General features: G+C 34.5%; 1 protein-coding gene across 2 annotated transcripts in view; it reads left to right on the top strand.

Moving 5' to 3' along the window:
* The window catches only part of PHIP (pleckstrin homology domain interacting protein), a 122,699-nt gene that overhangs the window by 36,619 nt on the left and 66,328 nt on the right, over nt 1–19,752 (top strand). For both annotated transcript variants that reach the window (XM_068551655.1, XM_068551654.1), the window contains exons 8-15: nt 10,529–10,750; nt 11,036–11,136; nt 15,162–15,232; nt 16,658–16,758; nt 16,857–16,897; nt 17,677–17,775; nt 18,585–18,738; nt 19,174–19,308. In XM_068551655.1, coding sequence (XP_068407756.1) covers nt 10,529–10,750; nt 11,036–11,136; nt 15,162–15,232; nt 16,658–16,758; nt 16,857–16,897; nt 17,677–17,775; nt 18,585–18,738; nt 19,174–19,308 — 924 coding nt within the window. The remainder of the gene's footprint in view (nt 1–10,528; nt 10,751–11,035; nt 11,137–15,161; nt 15,233–16,657; nt 16,759–16,856; nt 16,898–17,676; nt 17,776–18,584; nt 18,739–19,173; nt 19,309–19,752) is intronic.

The raw sequence follows: 19,752 nt of genomic DNA, 5'->3' as shown, positions 1-19,752 counted from the left end.
CAGGAAGCAGTTATTAAGTTTCACTTGCTGCTTTTAATTTTATAGATGGATTTAAATAAATTGTTTCCATTTTATTTTCTTACCTAACTAAAATCTTATTTATAAATGCTATACAAGATTGAAATCATTGTGATTGATAAGTGAAATTCTGTGTTAGGAAAATTTTCCAGTATTTTGTACTAGAATATTTTAGTAATGGACATTTCCCAGTAGAATAATGAGAAGAACCCAGGGAGGAAGGTAGCATAATTACCAAGTCAGACTGCTCCCTAATTCTCTCTCTTTCTTAGTTTTCTAAATTTATTTTACTTGATTTCAGAATCATTGCATCAAATAATATTTACCAAAGAAAAGCAGAGTTAATGAATTCTCTCAGTAGTAAGCCATTCACTCATAAAAGTATGTTGAGGACCATATAAAAAGATTTCCCCTCTTTTTTCAGAAACATAAAATGTACCTCTTCAAATTAAGGCAAAAGACCATAAGCTGTTTATATAAATTCAGTAATTTATAATAAAGACTATGAGTTTATGCACTCCTTTAATGAACTTCAGTCTTTTAGGAGGCGGACACTGTTCTAAAAGCTTAGGATATAGAAATGACAGACATAGTGTATAGTATCTGTCCCTGGAGAGTTCGCAGAGAGTCAACACACAATATTGATACAATGTGATAAGCCTGCTAGAGGCAGCACAAGATGCTGAGGTGTACCATAGGAGAGAGGTACCTAGTTCAGTGTGTGGTAGGAGATGGTAAGAGAAACTTCCTAGAGGAGTGACACCTCAGCTGAGCTAGGTATTCCAGAGTTAGGGAAAGGCATTTACAGTCATTGGGAGAACGTAACATGCAATCGTGTGTTATTGGACATGGCAAAGAATAAGTATGGACCACTGCTAAGCAAGAGCTAGAGATGTTGTTGCAGGACAAAATCATTAAGATTCTTTTGTGACATGAAGGGATGTCTTTCCTGAGGGCATGGAGCAAAAGTGATGGATTTAGACAGAAGAGTGAGCAGAATTTATCTTTTTAATGATCTCTTTGGCATTATTGTAGAGGATGGATGGAAACTAAGTCTTTATACGGAGGTATTGGTGAAAAGGTTCTAGCAGTGATCCATGAAAGATTCACAGTGGAAGTAGGAATGGAATTAACAGATTAAAAATAGACTCTCTAGGATTTAAAAGGTTCATTTGAATGTAGGGAGGAATTGAGAGGGAATAGTATGGAATGACGTGTTTTTTAACTTGTGTGACTGGTTAGAAAGTCGTGTCACTTACTGTGGTAAGGATTTAAGTGGAGAAGTTTGTGAAGGTTGGGACATGTTGAATTTGAGATACTTACCTAGATTGCCAAATAGAAATGCTCAACAGGTTGTGGGAGCTCAGGAGAGAGGTCTAGGCTAGAGGATTGAACTGGGGAATCGTTGAATATGAAAATTGATTTTTTTACCTCATATGTGTAATGTACAAAGGCTGAAACTTCAACTTTAAAGCAAACTAAAGAAGAGGAGAGGAGTCAATAATTAAGACTGAGAAAGAGCTGCCTAAGAGGCTGGGAGAAAAATAGAAAAAGAAGTGGTGTCTTAAAAGCCAAAGGATTAGTATTTCACGAAAGGTAGAAAAACCTAAAGTAAAATTAGAACTGAAAGGCATCTTTTGGATTTGGCAAGGCTACTAATGAACTTAAGAAAAAATGTTTTATTTTAGTTTTACGGGTAGAAGTGAGATTGCAATGCACAAAGGAAGGATTGGGAATTGAAGACTTAGAGACGGTATAGATTAATCTTTCAAAACTTGACAATTAAAAAAATAGGCTGTTTTCCAAATGTGGTGTATTACCACTGAACATACTTTTATTGTATTGTATTGTCCTCTGTGTTGCAGTGAATTTGTTTAGATGTCTGTCTCTATTAAGTTGTGAGCTTCCTAACAACAAAGCCTTTTTCTTAAACCTTTTTAGGTCTGTAGTGCTTTACAGAGTATCTGGTGCATACAGTAGGCAAACAACAAAAAGATGAATGAATGAACCAGTCAGTTAGAGATACAGAAGTGAATAATGTCCTTTCTTGTAAGAAACTTCTGTTAGGGAAGATATATACAAAAATGTCTGTAAGACAAATTCCCTTCTTCTACTGTGCTTCATTTACACTGGTCTTTTTCTGTGTTTCAAACTCGCAAAGCCCATTTATGGCTTAGAGCCTTTGTACTAGCTATTCCCTTTGCCTGGAATTGTCTTCTCCAAAATATTCCTGTGGCTGATTCCTTTTTTGGCAGCTCTGTTCAAACACTGCTTTCTTAGAGACTTTTCCCTGACTACCTTCCTTCCTCATACTCCATCATTGTCTATCACATTACCTTACTATATTTTTCTTATAATATCTGTCACTGTCTGAAACTCTTATTTTTTAAAATTAGCTTTTATTGTATTTTCTTACTAATAAGCTCCATGAGGACGGATAGGACCTTGACTGAGTTATGACCCCTGATTAAAGTAGGCATCCGTGAGTTATACTGATGTAAATAAGTAAATAAACAATTAAGTGAGAAAGAAGGGAAAACTCCTATTTACAGTGGAATGCCAACTGATAATTTTAGAAAGAATGGTGGTTTGGCAACTATCATAGTGGTGGTTGATTCATTTGTGTGTCGTTGCCGGAGGCTAAGACTGGTAGATGCTGGTTTGAAGATCTTAGCATAATCTTGTATATGTTCCCCCAAGATACCAAGTTAATTAATTAAAAGAGGAAAAAGTGCAACTTTCCAGGGGAGAAACATGGGAAACATTAACAAGACAAAGTTATTAACTTTACTAGTGGTGGGATGGGTTGACATTGTGTATCCTCTGAAGTGGTACACTGAGGAAAACACAGCATCTTGTCTGTGGGATTCCTACCAAGACAGTATGATCTGCGTCTGGTCATTAATGAACATTAGACAGACTGAGGTTCAGGGTCATCCTATAGATGTAAGGTCTGTATTCTTTATAAACTTCTGAGGACATGAAACACAGAGAAAGCCTCAGGAAATACTCCAGCTTGAAGAGACTGAAATGACAATACAACTAAAATTTAACATGTTGCTGTATGGGGTCCTAGGCCAAAAAGGAAAAGGGAACGTTGTCAGGATAGTTGACAAAATCTGAATGGGGCCTGTGGATTGGATGGCAGTTTTATCAATATTGATTTCCCAACTTAGGTAGACGTGTGTCTTTGTTTTAGAGGAATGCACACTGGGATATTTAGAAGTGACGGGGCGTCAAGTCTGCAGCCTACTATTAAATGGTGCAGAAAAACACTAATGGGCGGGTGTGTGTGTGTGTGTTATATGGAGAGAAAGGAAAGAAAGGTGGTGATGGAGCTGATGCAGTGAATTGTTAATAGTTGATGAATCTGAGTGATGGAAGACATTGGTACTGCTCTTGAAACTTCTGTAAATTTGAAATGCAAAATTACTTTTTAGAAGTACATGGGGGGTAGCGTAGGGATGATACTGTATATTCAGTAAGTTTGGTAGTAATGGAAAGGAGAGCTAGAGTACAGTGATTTATAGGAAGGTAAAGTTTTGAAAAACTGGGTCAAGGGTAAGGAACTAGGAGCGAAGATATGAGAGGAGATAATTGATGTACAGTGGTCTTTATGGAGGATAGATAAATGAATAAATAGATAAAGAGCAGTTTATTTGGACTATTTAGAAAGATAGATAATTAGGTTTACAATGAACAGATTCTGCTTTTCAAGGTGAAATATTTTATCTGATAAGAGTCTTGGTTAGGGGGTGGGACTGGGTTCTAGAGGTGAGTGATCAAACCTGGTAATAAGGAAAGAGTGATGAATGGGGGGAAAAGGATTGCAGATTAGCCTTAGCCTTCCAAATAAACAGGAGTTATGAATTTGCAGTGTTGCAGATTTAGTGTCCTTGTCTTCTTTTCCATAATGGTACTTGGCATCTGGGAGCAGGATAAGAGCAAGTGATGATTACATTGATACAAGTTTAGTCATTGGTGGTTTAGGTGGACAAGGGAGTGAGAAAATTTGGCGTGTGTTGAAATGATTGACACTGAAGTTTAGGGTAATTTGTAAGGGAAATGAAATAGGGGTCTGATAGATTGGTAAGAAAGAAAATCAATAGCCTCTTCTTGAAAAAAACATTGAACTAAATTTAAATTACAAGCAATTTTTAGCTGCCTGAATAGGCTACTTTTTAGCCTGAAAAGAAAATGACATTATAGTATGCATAACCATATACATGGTGTTTTTAACATTTAATTCTGTCTGTTCTAATGACATCAAGAGGTGAAATCTGACTCATAAGCTGTGCAGCAGTAGCGAGAGAAATGAGAATTCTCTTTGTTGATTCTGCCAAGGACTGCCAAATTCTCCAAGACACTATAAGATTAAAAATCACCTAGTTTATCTTTGTGTCAAAGTAGTAATCTTTGGTTGGTCTCTTCAATTGATGCTTCTCTTTTAGCAGGGAAAGGTTTACAGATCTACTTTTTAATTTTAAGGTCGTCTGAGCAGAATCAGCCTGCTGTACTGTTTCCAAACGTGTGCGGTTTTCTGCTCACAGAAGTCCACAATTCTTTGTCACTTACTGTTCCATCCTGTAGAGTAGTTTTCTTCATCATTGAATGGTTCACATAGTTGTTACCTCTAATCTTCTAGCTTTAGTTTAAATAAATGAATACATATATACATAAATAGTTCAGTTAAGCTCTTTAAAACTTGTCTTCCAGAAACTTTAAATTTGACCTTAGGTCCTGCTTTAGTTTTTACATAGAATTTAAGTGATTGAAGAAGGCCCTGTGTCTGAAGTTGTTTCATGAAATTTTCATATCAATAAGTAGGACGTTTTTTGTAGATTTTAAGGAACATTTTAATACCCAAGTGCATGACAAAGTAGAAAGCCATGTCACAGAGACCTGTCGAAAACTTCCTTTACCAGAATACCAAAAGCAAATGTGTACAATACATTTATTGCCTGGGCTTAACTATAGAGAATGTCAGCGTTTGTTTTTATTTATCTGAAATTTGCCTCTCACACTTTTTATTTTGAAGAAGCTTTGCGTTTCCAAAAGGGATTCACAAAATAGGAACCTCTTTTAGATAGACATAAAATGAGAATTATCTGCAGTGTAAGAGATCTAGTTGTACGCTGGAAGGAAATGTCATTAGTGCCACCAGTCTACTTAAAAGTATTAAAGAAATAATGATTCCAGAGTAAATGTCTGATTCAGTTTCCTTCCTCTTGTCCTAAGCTACAGAGTATGTTGATAGTTTTAAAGGCACTTGCCTTAATCATTTTGTGTGTGTGGCTTTAGGTGTGGCTGTGGAATAAGAAAATTCATAGGGTACTTTAAATTCGTAAGTTTAGGCAAATCTAAATTTTGTTTAAGTTCCACCCTTTATCAAGCCTTTTCACAAATAATACCTACACTGTTGTTTATTCAGGATAGAGATAAGGTGCTCTTTCAGCTTTCTTGGCTTTATCTTTGCATTGATGAGATGTCTTGACATTTAAGAGAAAGCAATGTAAATTTGGTATATCTCATTTGTTTGGGGATTTATGTAAGCTAAAGCTACTTGTTCTTTTTGTTATCTTTATACTAGGTTTGATGTAAACAGACAAATGATAACATATTAATGAGTACTCTTTCATGGTAATTATGACAATTTTACATTATTGAAAAGTGAAACTAATGATCCACTACTGTCTTATATTTGCTTGGCATTAACCACTAGTTAATATTATAATTTGATTAAAAAGTGAATTCCATAAAAGCATCTTCAATTTTCACCAGTTCGTGTATTTCTTAAAACTTATCGTGGTTAAAATATTAGTGACTATGCCTTGTCTGCTTAAAATTCTTCAGTAGCTTCCTCACCAGGTTAAATTGAAACTCCCTAACAGGCATTTAAAACCCCTACCTTCTATTACCTTCCTCAGATAAAACCTTTCCAGCTTAATTTTTGTTTCTAGTTTCCCAGTTATACTTCGTACTCCCAACTTTTCTCACCTTACCAAATCCCCAGTCCTAGCAGCAACATCTCTATAGATGTTACTGAAAATAAATGAATACTTCGTTTTCCCCTAGGCATTAGAACCTTGCTTAAAAAACTTGTCAATTGAGATTTTTTTCTAAAATCATGCTATCTAATTTTAGCAGGAAGTTCACGTTGCTTCCAGGTTTTTTCCCTTTTTCTTATTGCTCTTAAAATTCCACCACATTTTCAAACTTTGCTCACCTTTTTTTGGTTCCTTCTTTGTTTCCCCCTTCTCCACTTGAAGGAAATGATCTTCAGATATTTGTCTTACTTGCTAAGGTTAGAATCATCTAATTTCTCTGCTGCTTGCTTTAAAATTGCTATCTCCACCATACCTCTTCCCCCTTCATGCAGCCTAGGAGCCTATGTGTCCCTCCTACCAAGGCTGACCCCTGTGCCTGTGTTGTCCATCTCTTTCTTTTCACCATTTAAATAACATTACTTTTGCTTTAATGTCCAATACTCTCTTTAAAGTTTTGATTGAAAACTAAAAATGTTCTACTCTTTGGTTTATTATTGACTTTACTAACATTTGAGGTAGGCTCTGGAAATAAAGATCATTTGTTCAAATTCTCTGCATTTTGGTCTTTTTAAAAAGAGTAGTTTTATCAAAGTTTAGTTCATCCTTCCACATTCAACTTAAACACATTTATGGTGCTTTAAAAAATGTTTTCCGGGCTTCCCTGGTGGCGCAGTGGTTGAGAATCTGCCTGCCAATGCAGGGAACGCGGGTTCGAGCCCTGGTCTGGGAGGATCCCACATGCCATGGAGCGACTAGGCCGGTGAGCCACAGTTACTGAGCCTGCGCGTCTGGAGCCTGTGCTCCTCAACAAGAGAGGCCGCGACAGTGAGAGGCCCGCGCACCGCGATGAAGAGTGGCCCCCGCTTGCCACAACTAGATAAAGCCCTCGCACAGAAACGAAGACCCAACACAGCCATAAATAAATAAATAAAAATTAAAAAAAAAAAATGTTTTCCCAGTAAATTTGATTCTTCTTCTTGTCTGCAGTCCTTTTCAAACAATTATTTATGTATACTTGTATCTCTGATAGTCATTTTAAGAGAACTTAGTTGAATTTGTCAAATCATATTTAGTTTCACATTTCCATAAAAATAGATGAATGATCACAAGTAATGAATGATGAAATAGAAATTGCCTGAGGATGCTTTAGGGTTTTGTTTGAAATTCTGCCAGGAGTTCTGTGAGCAGGGATAAGGGTTGGGGACAGTATACTACTTTATATCATAGAAGAGGATAGTGAAGAGAGTGAAAGTACGATGAAAAATTTCTCTCCTGCAATTTAATGGAAGAAAAGAAAGGTTAGCTGGGATACTACACACTATAGGGGGAACTGTGTACAGTGGTTTTTTTTTAATACAAAAAAAAGTTTTGGTTTTTGGTTTTGCGGGGGTTTTTTAGTACTTGTCTAAATAAAGCAGAATTATAAAGTAATATTAAATTAGTGAACTTAATAAACTCAGTAGGAATATAGTGGGACTTTTTGTTCAATTTTAATTAGTGAAAAGTCACTGGAAGCTGAGTTTAGATAACAGGTTACCCCTGTCCTTTTCATTAAAAGCTGCTGGCATTTTGGTCAAAAAGATGTATGGGTTTTGTTTTTTGTTTTTTTTTTTCTGTTAACATGGAAAATATGTGATACACCTTCTATAGTAGGATATACAGCAGACTCTTAATTCAGATACATAAGAAATAATGAGATGACATGATTTTACTCTTTTCACATGTTCTGCCTGTATTAGCATACTTAAAATTTTATTTTTATTGTGAATGTAGGTCAGAGGCAAATACTGCCTTAGTTTTTAGAAGGTAAGCAAATGAAGTGAATAAATTGACTTAATTTGTGGAATTTAGAGAAACTGAGAGTTGAATAAATGTTTTAAAGCCTTTTTTGGTTGTCCAACAGGTACCTAGTGCACTTCTTTGTGCCAGCTGGTATTGTAGACCAGCTTTCTGGAAATCACAGTCTACACACAGGCTCCTTCTTCATTTCCCACAGTTGGCAGGGATGTAGTCCTCATCGTTTTTGTTCCCCCAAATACCTATTGTAGCCATCTCTTCTAATCCTTCTCTTCTCTAATAACAATATTACCATTCTCTCCTGCCTGTACTAAGTTAACAACTTTCAACGGGCCTCCTACTTTCTTGCCTAATTCATACTGATGCCAAGATGATCTTTGGAAAACAAATCTGATCCTGATATTCACCTGCTTGATCACCTTAAGTGATCCCCATTACATACCATATTCCTTAGTATCCCATGAAAGGTCCTTCACAGTTTTTCCCTGACTTCATCCTCTTGCCTTCACCTCACACTTTAAGTTAGCTTACAGACTACTTGCAGTTCCCTGAACTTCTCACATTTTCATGCCTTTGGTCATACTTTTCTCTCTAGTTGCCATCTGGAATATATGTTCTTTTTAAAATAATAAGAATATTATTAGAATAAGAATACTACCAGCAACAAAAGCAGTAATAGTAGATAGTCCATATATATATATAAATATGTATATATATAGCTTTTACTCTGTGCCAGGCACTCCGCCTTCATTTACTCATTTATTTTTTGCGACAACCGTATGAGGTAGGTGTAGATTAGAAGAATGAGGCAAAGAAGGTACATGCAACTCTTCCGAGGTCAAACGTGTAGAAAGAGGTTGCACCAGGTCCCATTCTCTCGCTTAATGGAATTCTAGATACGGTTGGATTTACTTCTGCCTTTTTACTAATAGTTTCTATTTGTCCCATCTCTTTTTTGTTCTTCTGCTTCTCTTTTACTGACTTGTGTTAGAGAGACATTTTTGATGTAATTTTAAATTCTTTTATTGATCTTTTAACCATTTTTTTTTCTTGACCTCTAGAGTCTGTGCTCTTAAGCTGCTACTCCAAGCATCACTGCTTCTGGATTCATTTCCAGATTCTACCTCTCCACATTTGAGGAAAAACAGACTGCTCTCCTTTTAGATCTCTACTGATTAACAGTATAGGACTTAGGACATGTTCTTGCATTTATATTCTTCTGCCTTGCTTCATAAGGACAGGAATACTATGTCTTTATTCATCACCCTTGAATCTCCAGTGTTGGGCACATATTTAATCACAAGGCAAATGGATAAATGAATGCATGAATCACTGAATTTTAGAAGGGAACCTTGGAGATCATCCAGTTTAACTTCCTTATTTTATAGATGAAGAGCCTGAGATTAAGTGAACGTGATGGGAATACCAGATTTTAATGTGAATAATTCACCAAAGTTAAGTTTTATTACTAGTCTTCAGTGGTTGGTGACCCATTTAATTTGCTTCAAAGGTCAGTCAGAACTGGTTTTGTAGTTAATTGAGAGTGCTCTAGGTAGTGTTGGCAGAGTCTGATTTAAGATACAGCATTTAACATATTCTGTTAATACTGTGTTTGTGATCATTTATATGTCATGTCTGTCATCAGTATGAAGTGGATACTTATCTGCGTCACTTGCTTTTGTAGGTCCTCTAAGTACTTTCTAATATCAGATAAAATTGTGTGTGTGTGTATTTTTTAACAAATTAGATTGGAAGATTGTAAAGAATTCTAACCTACAACCTTTGCAATCTTTTGATAAATTTTGAATCTGGGGAATGGATATATGAGATTATTGGTAATATTCTCTACTTTTTGTGTGTTTAAAACTTTTTAATATAAAAACTAGGGGAAAATAGGGAGAGGTTGGTAAAAGAGTGAACTTTGAGCTATAGGATGAATAAGGAAAATTAGAAAAAAAAAAAAGGTCTAGAAGGTCTTACTGCTGCTTTGGCTAAGTGAAGTTGAAATGTTTATTTGTAAATATAGGAATTCATAGGAAACTCTGTATTCTTTACATTTTCTTCCTGAGCTTATGCTGCTGCAGCAGACAAGTAATATATATATTTTTATTGACTTCATACAGATAAAATTAATTTTTTTCTTATAACTGATGGGTGATTTTATATGTAATGTATTTAGCTGAAGATCAATGATGGGAAACTCACATGTATTACAGATTTTGGCTTCTTAGGAGAAAAAGCCTCAAATAAGCTTCCTTTCATTTTTATATTAACATAGATAGGATTAGTCACTATTGTGTATTACATTTGTTTTGCAGTTATAATTTTGTTATTTTAGATGTTCAGATTCTTTTACAAGGTTCCATATAGAGGCTACCATATAGGTAGTGGGTAGGGGACCACAGGTAAATGTTAGCTATTGCTAACATCCTACTTTTCCTGTTAGATGATGGGCACACGAGTATTCTTTATAAGTGAATAATTTAATAAAATAAAGAGCCTTATTTAGAGGAAAATTCATAACACAAGTATTTAACACTTTTTAGTACTTAAAATTATAATTGTTGGGAAGTGGATGTAACAGATATGATTTTTTTTAATCTGTGTTAAGATTTCCAATTAAAATTTACAGAGTTAATTCTATTAATATCCATTTTTATTTTAAGGGTTCTGATGACTGTCTTGTGAAAATCTGGGCAACAGATGATGGGAGATTATTAGCTACTCTAAGAGGCCATGCTGCTGAAATATCAGACATGGCTGTAAACTATGAGAATACCATGATAGCAGCTGGAAGTTGTGATAAAATGATCCGAGTCTGGTGTCTGCGAACATGTGCGCCTTTGGCTGTTCTTCAGGGCCACAGTGCATCTATAACGTCACTACAGGTAGTCGTTTTAATCTCTGCAAAATCCTCGTTGGTTATAATTTAAAGTAAATTTTAAGAAGTCACTTTTATAATCTATTGTATAAAGCCAACTAAAATGAAAAAAGGAGTATTTTTCTTTTCTTTATACATACATGGACTTTAAATAACATGGTAGCCATGACCTTCGTCAATTCTGAGTATTCTCTAACTGTTAGTGTTAGTTGCTGTTTGTATGGTAAAGATGGGTTTATTATTTGGACTGTGTTACTCTTCTTGTAAAAATTTTTTTTTCTTTGTTTTTCAGTTCTCACCATTGTGCAGTGGCTCAAAGAGATATCTATCTTCTACTGGGGCAGATGGCACTATTTGTTTTTGGCTGTGGGATGCTGGAACCCTTAAAATAAAGTCAGTTGCTCTTCTATTTCATAGAATAAATGTGTATAATTTAATGGTTGAAATCACAAAAGTATGAAGTAGTCAACAATAGGAATAATTTTACTTTTTTTTCTCCTTGAGTAAATAACAAATTCATTTTGTCTCTTCACTGACCTCTTTCATTTTTATGCTTTTCTTTTTGTTTTCGTGCTTTAAAGAGAGATTTTTGTTAACATGTTTATTTCTTTTTTCTCTTATCTTTTTTCCTAGCCCTAGCTCTTTCAGAATATACCTGTCTTATTACCACTTCTTTTTTGTATGCTGCAGTTACATATCAGTAACTCCTTTTGGTACTGAGAACATAATCTTCAGAGTTCCTAGTTCTTTAGAAGAATTGTAATTATTTCTATTATCGCATCTATAGTCTGGATTTTATTGTAGATCTAGGGAAATTTAGGAAAATGGAATCATTAAATTTTCACTAAACTACATCAAGGTAGATAGATGCACCCTTACCTCTGCCCCATAATAGCATTTTGCATTTGTGCTTTCACCTATAATAATATCTTGGTTTATCAAAATAAGTTGTCTGGACGATATTATGTTTAGATTAAGGACGCTGAGGCAAAGGAAAGTTAAACAACTTTCCCACAGTTAAAAATTTTTAAAAATGGCAAGGCCAGGACTGTAACATTTCCTTCCCCGCCCTCTGGTTCTGTGCTGTGTCATGCCACCTCTCAAGTGAATATAGTGGGAGAAGTGCTGTATTTATCCCATGGACAATCGGTGAATGGGGAGGTAGTGCATACGGTGATTCCAGTGTTGAAATGGCCACCTCTGAGCTCTCAGGGTAAAAAGTCATTCAGATTAGATACATCTCAATAATTGTCTCTGACATCTGTTTATAAATTATCAACCCAAATTGAGTTATTTAATAAAATAATTTGTGTATGTCTTTGTTATTTCGAAACAGTAATGTTTAGATAAACCTCATATGTGTGAACATTCCTGAATAGTGCCTCTTATGACAGGGCATTTAGGGGGCTGTGGCAGCATGGGTAGCATAATACAGCAAACTGTAGTTCTTTTGCAGAAGGGATTGTGATCAAAGACTTGGCTCTTGGGAGAAAGCAAGCTGATTTCACTTTAGTTGCATTCTTAATATTTAGAATAGTAAAGGCTTTCTGTAGGCATTTAGATAAAAGTTGAAATGAAATGTTTTACTCATGTGTATGGACAATAGCAGTAGTTAATTGTTTTCTCCTTTGAGTATTCTTTACCTCCTTATGGATCTGATTTTGATACCTTCGTCTTTTCCTATCTTGTTTTTGAAGAAAAAGTGATCAGCAATTTTCGAATCAACATAGGAACAAAAAATGTGTTTACAAAATTAAGCTCTCACTTTGTGCTTCTAGAGGATTACATTGCTAAGTACAGTAATATTTATTTGGAAGTGAGAAGTGATGTAGTCCATATAAATGATTTTTTTCAGAACCTTTATGTAGATTCACCCATAAACCCACTACCCTAACAATTTTTTTCACATAATTTTAATAGCTGCATTATATTCCATTGAGCTGTTCCATACTTTGCTTAGTGATTTTCCTATTTTTGGACATAAAAGTTTTTTCTAGTCACTTATAAGTAATATTCTTTTCTATTTGTTACTATAATTGTCCCATGAAAACTTTCAGTTTGAGTTCAGGCATAAAAGTAAGAGCAATTTTCCTCACACGCAGACTTTGAGATGCCTGTTTTCCTTTCTTTATGTATACATGGTTGATAACTGCCGAAAAATGTGGCCTTAATTACTAACCAGAGGCAAAAATCGTATTGAACGGTAATGCTTTTGAATAATCTCTGGGGTAAGTGACTTCAGCAGCCCAGTCTGCATTAATTGAAAGAATCAGTTCTATCAGTAAATGAAATCTGTTTTGGAAACCCAAATCTCTTAATAAATTCACTTTTATACAGGGTTTATGTGTATGGTAACAACTCCCACTAGTAAAGACGCTGCTTCTTAGATGAGTAATTTGAGTGGCTGGTTGACTCGAAAACTGGCCCAAGAGATCTCTGAGTAGGAGGACGGTGTCCAAGCCTAGACAGATGTGAGAAAAGAATTGGAATCCTAAAATGTGCAAATGATAATAATGATTACAAACTTTTATTAAGCACTTAGTCTGTCAAGCCTAGTATTAGGCACTCTATAACTGTTATCTCATTAATTCTTATGACACCCCTATGAGGAAGGTATAATTATTATCTTCAGGACAGATAGGAGAGAAAACTGAGGCAAATACTGGAAGTGCACCGTCAGGACCTCCTCTTAACCACTAGGCCAAACCAAATAGCAGTTATTTCTTGATGGACCATCTTGAACTGGTTGAACCTAATTAAAATACTAATAATGCTAGTAATAATTTACTGAGTGTGCTGGGCACAGAACTAAGCACTTTATGTGCATTAAACTCATCTAATTCTCTCCGGGACTCTGAGATATGTTCTCATGTTTACCCCCATTTTACAGATTAGAAGACTGAGGTACAGAAATGTTAACTTGCCTAAGGTCACACAGATAAGTGGCAAAACTGGGAACTGAACTCAGAGAGTCTGAGTTCCAGGCCTTGTCTTGAAATATTTCCTCAAATGTACATTTAAAAATAAATTATATGTTCCTGCTTATCTGTTTTTTTCTCTTTAAAAATATTAACATTCGTTTGAAATGACAATCTGTATGATTATTTGCATATTCTGCTTATGAGTGCTAACTAACTGGTTGTTTGGCACAGGTATGAGCAGTTGTGCCAAAACTTAATAAAAACACACCTCCACAGTCTACAAGGTACTAATGGAAGTAGTGCTTTTAGTTGCCTTTCTAGTTTCAGATAAATTTACTCAGAGTTAATTTTCCTCTGAATAAATGTTTAGGTTTTAAGAGTGTGAGTTTCTCTTTCTCCATATCAGTTATGCTCAGCTGTATCAGAGCCTGTGAATAGTAAGAAAAGTTATTAAAATGTCAGTTAACAAAATTTATTTACAAATTTATTTTTAGTTCTGTTGTTCAGAATATATAATTGATAGATCAGAAGTATTTTGTACTTTTTTTCCCTAAATGACCACAAGACTGAAACCGTTCTGTGTTCAATAGTTGTGGATTGTGAAAGTTATGCAGTGCACTCTGGTTGAAGGCTCTATTTTTTAGCTCTCTCTCCTAATATTCTGAGAAAAACTTGGTCAAAATATATGTTAAGAAGGGCCTTAAATATGATCACTGTATTGGAACATTACGTATACATTGTACATATATTGGAGCTGGCATGGGTAAAATCTGTAATTTAATTTTTCTTTAGTATAGTTGATTGTAACACTAAGCATTAATGTCAATAGCATTAATATAAAACATATAATCTGTAATATAATTATACAATTAATGTAAGTATAGTTGAGTGTGACCTATTTTCTATAGATCACTGTTTTAAATGAGCATTATAGTTGATGTGAGAGTCAAATAGTCTTCAGATTTTCACTAGAATGTAGGATTCTTAGTTTTTGGAGTCTTAAAGGGCATATTTTATAGAAAGTAAACAGAGGGAGATGTTTAACACTGTCTAATATTGAGAAAGTTTATTGATTGATGGTGTATATATGCCAATGAGACAGCACCTATTTTGCTAGTTTGTTCATGTTTACAAATGACCTGTATTTCCTTATATATTTGTGCATTGCTCTTCTGCTGTATGAAACTGAGAACCTGTTAAATTGGATAGATGTTTAGAAGTGAGTGTAACCAATAACTACATGCCAGGTGTGACAGTGGCTTTGTTTCATGTGTGGATTTTTGTATAATCAGGAGCTCCTGCAAAATCTGTATCTAAAGTTTCCACAAGATCCTGCTGATCATGACACACAATGATTTTGAGCTTGTTTTTAGGAAGGGAGCCCTCTGTTGCTTCTTACTTAATTTTGTCCTTCTGTAGTTATTTTTTGAGACAGCTGAGTTCTGGTGTTGCTGGTCCCTTTGGGATATTTTTAATTGGTTATTTTTCGTATTACAGTCCGAGACCTGCAAAATTTACAGAGCGCCCTCGGCCTGGAGTTCAAATGATCTGTTCTTCTTTTAGTGCTGGTAAGATTTTTTTTCTTCCTAATTCTCCACTTAAAGTTGTATAAGTTGTATTCTCCACTTAAAGGAGATACTCTAGTGGAACACATAAAATTTTGGAAAATACTTACTGTTGTAATATAAATCATATTCTCATGTGCATACCAGGGGATGATCGTAAACTAGTTTATAAGTATTTGAACTTTGCTCGAGTTTAGCTTATATACTCATTTGATTGAGTGTATATAAATGATTAAGATTTTTCTTTAAGAAGACCATAATTCTTTGGTAGGAGGGATAAAATAGTTGCAAAATTGACTGTTAAAGAATAAGTCTTTGAATAGTTATCTCTTTGAAAGAAAAGTATTTTTAAATCTGTTTTATATTTTTATGGATTTTGGAGGCACACATAGCTAAGTAAAATAGGTTGATAGATATTTGTACATCTTTATTAATTACTTTGCTCCAGATTATTCTTATTCGCTCTTTAAAAAGTAGTGGTATAGCAATGCTAAGATTCCAATTATGTTTTGAGTTTTTGTAGCAGCATTTTGAATGGATATTAGAGTCTTTTTAAACAAATTATGATCCGGAGATTTTAAGCGAATTGATGAGAGAATGAAACACGAATTAATGTTCCTAATACCAGTTCCTTCCATGTTTATTTCCGGTTTTACCTTTTCTTTTCCTTTCATAATTGAGGAGAGCAGTAGTACCTGAGATAAGAGATTGCAAACTGAGGACATGAATCTATTTTTGCCATACTATTATCTAAACATCTTTATATACTAGCGTCTAGATTTCCACTGCTACTGCCATGAAGACAGTTTTACTTCTAGTAGTAGCATAATTATAGGCACTACATATGCTTCAGAGTACTCTAGATGCAATTATATATAGCACTGTTTTCAGCACTATGGGAGGGTATTGATTCCAAGAGAGAGTAAATTGCATATACAAATAACTGTAATGCAGAGTAGAATGTATTTGCTACAAGACAAGGTCTGAGTGACAGTTCAGAGGAGAGCAGGCTTATTTGATTACAAGTCTGTAAAGCCTGTAGTGAAGGCACTGGGCCCTAAAAATTTGATAGGGTTTTAACAGATGGGAAATGAGGCAAGAGAGGGATTTCAGCAGAATTAAAAGACATGTTTTCTAGCAATGGTGACTGATAATTTTAACGTGATTATGTAGTTACTTGGTGAAATCATTTGTTAGAAGAAAACTTCTGTAAACATTGAAAAATTCTTCCCAGGCAAAGCTTACGTTAGCAAACTTTCTTAATTTCAGGTTAGGTGTATTATGTACATTAGGATAAGTATGAATAGTTTTAGAATGAAATATTAGTCATTCAACATATATTATGATAATGTTGCTTGCCTTTATTATTTAATTTACAGAGATTCTGACATTGTGTCTTACTCATAAATGTTTGGTGTTATTCCTCAGGTGGAATGTTTCTGGCCACAGGGAGCACAGATCATATTATTAGGGTTTATTTTTTTGGATCAGGTCAGCCAGAGAAAATATCAGAATTGGAGTTTCATACTGTAAGTATTGCAGAAAAGAGTTAGATGAGTACAATTTAAATGAGTCTAACGGTTTTTATATTCAGGATCCTCTTTTCTGTTCATCTGTTTATATATAGGACAAAGTTGACAGTATCCAGTTTTCCAACACTAGTAACAGGTAAAATAATTATTTTTGTTTGTCAAATTGAATTCCAGTTTTTAAATTATGAAATAAAGACAATTCTTATGGTCAGGTTTTTGTTAGATTTGTATATTAATTAGCCACCTAAAATAAAGGTCTTGACTAGTTATAATGAAAAGTCAATATAGCCTTCACATGCCTGTGAACACGTCTTTATGTTTTATCTGTAATAATGTTAGTTTATTTGGCCACTGTTTTTTTAATAATAGGGACTTTTATCCACCCCACATATTTTCTATACATATCAAAGTGTAAAGAAACTTAGTAGAGATTGGAAATGTATCATGATGTAATATTTGAGGCAGAACTGTTTATTGATAAGCTTAGATGACATTGTGTAAGTTTTCTCATGTTCTTGTTTTAAATTAAAAAAAGATATTTCTACACCTGATTAGAGTGAGTCAAGTTCTTTAATGTTGAAAGGAAAATCTGTGTTTTTTCCATTGGAAAATATCAATTCTCTTTCTAAGGTAGTAAATAGTGGCCTTGAATCACTTTTGAATGTTATTTGTGAGACCTAGCCGTGCACATTAGAATGTGTATATGTATTTAAAATTTTTAAAGCCCATGAAGTTTCAGAAGTTCTTAGATTCGCAGAGAATATCAGATAGAGTAATCTCTATTATATTAGAATGCTGTGTAAGTAAAGATGAATACTGTCTTTTTTAGCATTTTTAAAAACATAACTCTGTTGGAAAGTGCATTTTTGTAGAGCACATATGATTTTTTTCTTTGTGGGGTGGGCTCCTTTGCAGGTTTGTAAGTGGCAGTCGTGATGGGACAGCACGTATTTGGCAATTTAAACGAAGAGAATGGAAGAGTATTTTGCTGGATATGGCTACTCGTCCAGCAGGGTAAGAGGTCAAATTTGAAATATTACGTAGATATAGCTAGAACATTTAAAGTTGTAAAGCTATATTACAGGTTGGTGTGACTCTCAGCCTATAAATGCATGTATCATAAACCATGTTAAAATGATCACTTTTCTGTAATAACTAGAGGTGCTTTTGGAGATGAAGATGTTGATTTTTATAAAATGAATTTTTGCCCTGTTTGAGAAGACCTGCTGCATTAATGATTCCTTTCGGTTCAGTTTTGTTAAGAGGAGGATGATAGTACTGTAAGAATAGCTGCAAGTTTTACTAGTTTTTTCAGAAAGCAGAACATATTATAATGTTCCGTCTGACACAGGGATGATGTGGTATATCCACTGGTTGTCTCCAGCCAAGAGAAGTTATACTACACGTTGTAACTGTTATTTTGGTTTTAATATTTTATCATTTTTCTCTGTTTGTATTTGCGTGTAGTAGTCTCGGAAGGGAGAGCAAAGTAGTTAGCAGGGAATGACAGCAACAGTAAAAGATGGCGAGTGAGCAGCATGGCACAGAGTTCCTGGATCCAGAAAGAGTTAAAAAGCCAGTAATATTTACTCAAGGTCATCTATTACTAAGGACTTAGGAGTGCTGGAATCCTGATTTTGCTGACTCCGTGCAGTGATTTTTGCCATCGTTCTTTGTTGGTTCAAACTATTCTTAATTACCGTGTTAAACAATAGTTAGTTATCCATGTTAATAAATATAAGAAAATACATTTAGGTTTTTGTCATATTGGTATTTTAATAAATAATATCAGTGTAAACAAATACTGCCTCCATCACTTTCAGCCAAAACCTTCAAGGGATAGAAGATAAAATCACAAAAATGAAAGTAACTATGGTAGCATGGGATCGGCATGACAATACAGTTATAACTGCAGTTAATAACATGACTCTGAAAGTTTGGAATTCTTACACCGGTCAACTAATTCATGTCCTGATGGTGAGAAAAAAAGACTAATTTTTATTTGGTATAAGCTGAAGCTGATTGTAGAATAGAATATTTTCATTAAGAAATAAAGTCTTTTATATTATCTGAGATCTCTTACTTGCTGGCTGGGTAACAGGTCTTTGTGGGAGAATGGAAATAATTTTAAAATGCACTTAAACAGGTTTGGCTTAGAAATATAGATCTTGCTATTTTTTAGTATGTAGGGCTGGATCAGTAAATAATATTCTCAGGTTTCACCAAATGATAGCAAATCCCTGGACAGTGATACTAGCTCAGCTTTGTTATTATACATCGATAAATTTGAAGATTTTTACCACTTTAATAACTCTTAAAACTCATATTTTAGAAATGTTGTCCTGTTGGTGTTTGAGTTTTCTTTTTATCTTTTAGTATTTGTAATGCTTTGCCACTTAAAAAATATTTCAGGGTCATGAAGATGAGGTATTTGTTCTTGAGCCACACCCGTTCGATCCGAGAGTTCTCTTTTCTGCTGGTCATGATGGAAATGTGATAGTGTGGGATCTGGCAAGAGGCGTCAAAATTCGATCTTATTTCAATATGGTAATTATCAGTCTCTTCATTTTATGGCTGTTAAAGACCTGGGGAGTTCTTGACACAGGTCCCCTGCATATCACAAAGGAAATCCATTTAAGAAACGGTTCAGACATTGTTTCCACTTTAAGTTTCAAAAAAGAGTTATTATCTATTCCATACTTCTATTGAGATACTAAATTTAAAAGAAAATTGATGTGCGTATTACAGTACCTGTATATTGTGATAACTAGTTTAGTTTTTAAAATACTTTTAATAGTGAAACTTTGGTGAGAAACTCACAAGTATGAAAAGACAATATAGAGAAGAAAAATGTTTGGAAAACCATGTGAAGAAATTATAAATAAATATTTATATTGTGTTATTGTATTTCATCAGCAGTCCTCCAGTGCAACAGAATTTGATTCAAATATATCCATTTTAAAATTAAAACCAAAGCAACAGGTATTCTTG

This window comes from Eschrichtius robustus, chromosome 9 (assembly GCF_028021215.1).
Source record: "Eschrichtius robustus isolate mEscRob2 chromosome 9, mEscRob2.pri, whole genome shotgun sequence".
Taxonomy (NCBI): Eukaryota; Metazoa; Chordata; class Mammalia; order Artiodactyla; family Eschrichtiidae; genus Eschrichtius; species Eschrichtius robustus.
The sequence above is the reverse complement of the archived record's forward strand: the minus strand, read 5'-3'. Positions and strand labels throughout refer to the sequence as shown.